Here is a 2,087-nt window from a genome sequence, read left to right on the forward strand (position 1 = left end):
TTTGGTTGCAGCCATCATTGTTGTTTGGCGGGCCCGGGCTGGATTCAAACTGGCCACCTGTGGCTGGCACCTTAGCCACTTGAGCCACAGGCGCCAAGCCAGAGGGTTGGATCATTTTGTCACTACATTTCTATCTTTCTCTTTCACTCTCTCTTTTTTTTGGGGGGGGGTGAAAGGGATCTGGTTCATAAGTAATTGATCCCTGAGAACTAAAATAGAGATTGAACTTTTTCCATAAAACTGAAAGCTCTAAAGGAAAAAAGCCCAGAGAGCGTCCATACCCCAAAGCAACAAATACAAGATCACAAAAAGCTACATTTGGAAAATAAGTATTACCCCCCAAAGTCAGATGACAGATTAGATTAGGCCATATTAACATATCACGAGGAACAAAGAAGTAACAAATGCAAACTGGCTCAGAAGTAGAGACCGGTGGGTAAAGAAGATACCTTTGTTTTACATACAATTTGTCAAAGAACATTAATTGGTTTAAATCACGAATACAACATATACAACTCATGACTGTCTCTTTCAACTGGAAAGCCAAAAATTCTGCAATCTCATTCCCCCAGGTTTATCTAATATTTTCTGACAAGTCTTCATACTCTGCACACTTTGGGAAATAATCATCAAAAAAATGGACCCTCCCTGTCCTTTTATGGTGGGAGTTCTGCGCTGTTAGTTTCTTATCCACTCTTGCTCCTTTGAAGGCCTTTGGCTCCCCAGAGTCGCCAAGACACTATCTGTGGCTGTCAGGATACAGGTCCTCACTCCAGTGGGCACCTCGTTTCTCCGCCACAAGTTGAATAAATTGGGAGTGGCTGGCATAAAGCTTAAGTCTATCGTTCATGTCCACCCACTTCACTTTCTTGGCGTCATCACCCGCTTCCAGAGGGAGCTGGTCTATCATTTCACCTGTTTCATCGTGGTAGTTGACAGCCTCTGTCTCCATCCAGGCGTTGTCGGTGTTCCGAGGATCATCCACATAGCCTTTATAAACCACAAAATGCTCCTGGCTGAATAGTTTGTTCAGCTGTTTCTCCAACTCCTGCATTTCTGCCCTGGATTTCTGTAAGGAGTTCATGGCTTCCTCACCAAATTCTCTCTTCAATGTGGTACTAATTTTCTCTCCCGGGTCCACCATGCCCCCTGGGATTGCCCATTCTCCGCAGTCCTTCCTTTTGATGGCTGCAAACTGCAGGATGCCTTTCCCAGAAACAGGGTGGATAACTTTACTTCCCTGGCTGTCCCGCTTCCACCTGGTTAAAATGGGATCCGCAGCATGATTGGGGCCCCAGCGACCCAAAAGCCCTCGGCCAGCCAGCCCAGTCCGACCCATGGGATTCCTGGTTCTCCCGTTCTCAACCTCATATAAACCGAACTGGCTCCTTCTCTCCACATTCCCATCCTTTTCATTAAATTTAGGAGAGAAGTTTCTTTCACCCACCTGGGGATCTGCCCACACAGGTCCGGCTAAGACAGAGCTGGCGGTGTACTCCCCGGGGTTGTATTCTGCCCACTCCACCTGCCAGCTCACCTTCTCGGTGGGGACCTGGCTTCGCTGCACCTTAGAACCAGGGTACGGAGACGTCCGAGCTTTCTTGTGGGGGGTTTCAGCAGCGCCCTTTGAACCTGACATGATGACATCTAGAGGAAACCCATGTGAGAAAAAGTGGCTCCAGCTGGCCAGGATGTTGGAGCGGGGCGGTGCCAGACTGTCATAGACGCCAGGTTCACAAAAGGGACGTGGTAGCTAAAGCCTTTACCAGGTGGGGTCCAGCCATCCACGACCCAATGGCCCGTGGGGATTTTGGTTGCTCTCTGGGGTGGGCGCCGCAGCCTCCACTGCGGATCGTTGTGGGGCACCGGAGCCTGCCGCTTCCACGGCACGGGGACATGGGGTCCTTCTAAGAGACGGTCTGATGCTTTCAACCCCTGACGGTAGGTGGTGGGTCCGGCTAACCGCTCAGCCGGTGGAGGAGGGCGCGGGTCGCACTAAGACAGCAGCCACGTGCCCTCGCCCTCGAGGTTGTCCTGGTGTTTTTATCTTAAGAGGAGAGATTTCGCAACCTAGAAGGGCTCCCCAA

General features: G+C 50.4%; 1 protein-coding gene across 1 annotated transcript; it reads right to left on the reverse strand.

Annotated features, from left to right (window-relative positions):
• Positions 1-739: 739 nt before the first annotated feature.
• Positions 740-1,654, reverse strand: LOC100960426 (ADP-ribose pyrophosphatase, mitochondrial-like). The gene has a single exon (XM_012801313.1). It carries the CDS (start codon positions 1,637-1,639, stop codon positions 740-742), a length of 900 nt encoding a protein of 299 aa, XP_012656767.1. The 5' UTR covers positions 1,640-1,654.
• Positions 1,655-2,087: the final 433 nt, after the last annotated feature.

This window comes from Otolemur garnettii, unplaced genomic scaffold (genome assembly GCF_000181295.1).
Source record: "Otolemur garnettii isolate 467f Iridium unplaced genomic scaffold, OtoGar3 scaffold00008, whole genome shotgun sequence".
Lineage (NCBI taxonomy): Eukaryota > Metazoa > Chordata > Mammalia > Primates > Galagidae > Otolemur > Otolemur garnettii.

Bases quoted from the DNA above. Each gene is read 5' to 3' on its own strand.
- LOC100960426 (XM_012801313.1), bottom strand. From the start codon at position 1,639: ATGTCAGGTTCAAAGGGCGCTGCTGAAACCCCCCACAAGAAAGCTCGG.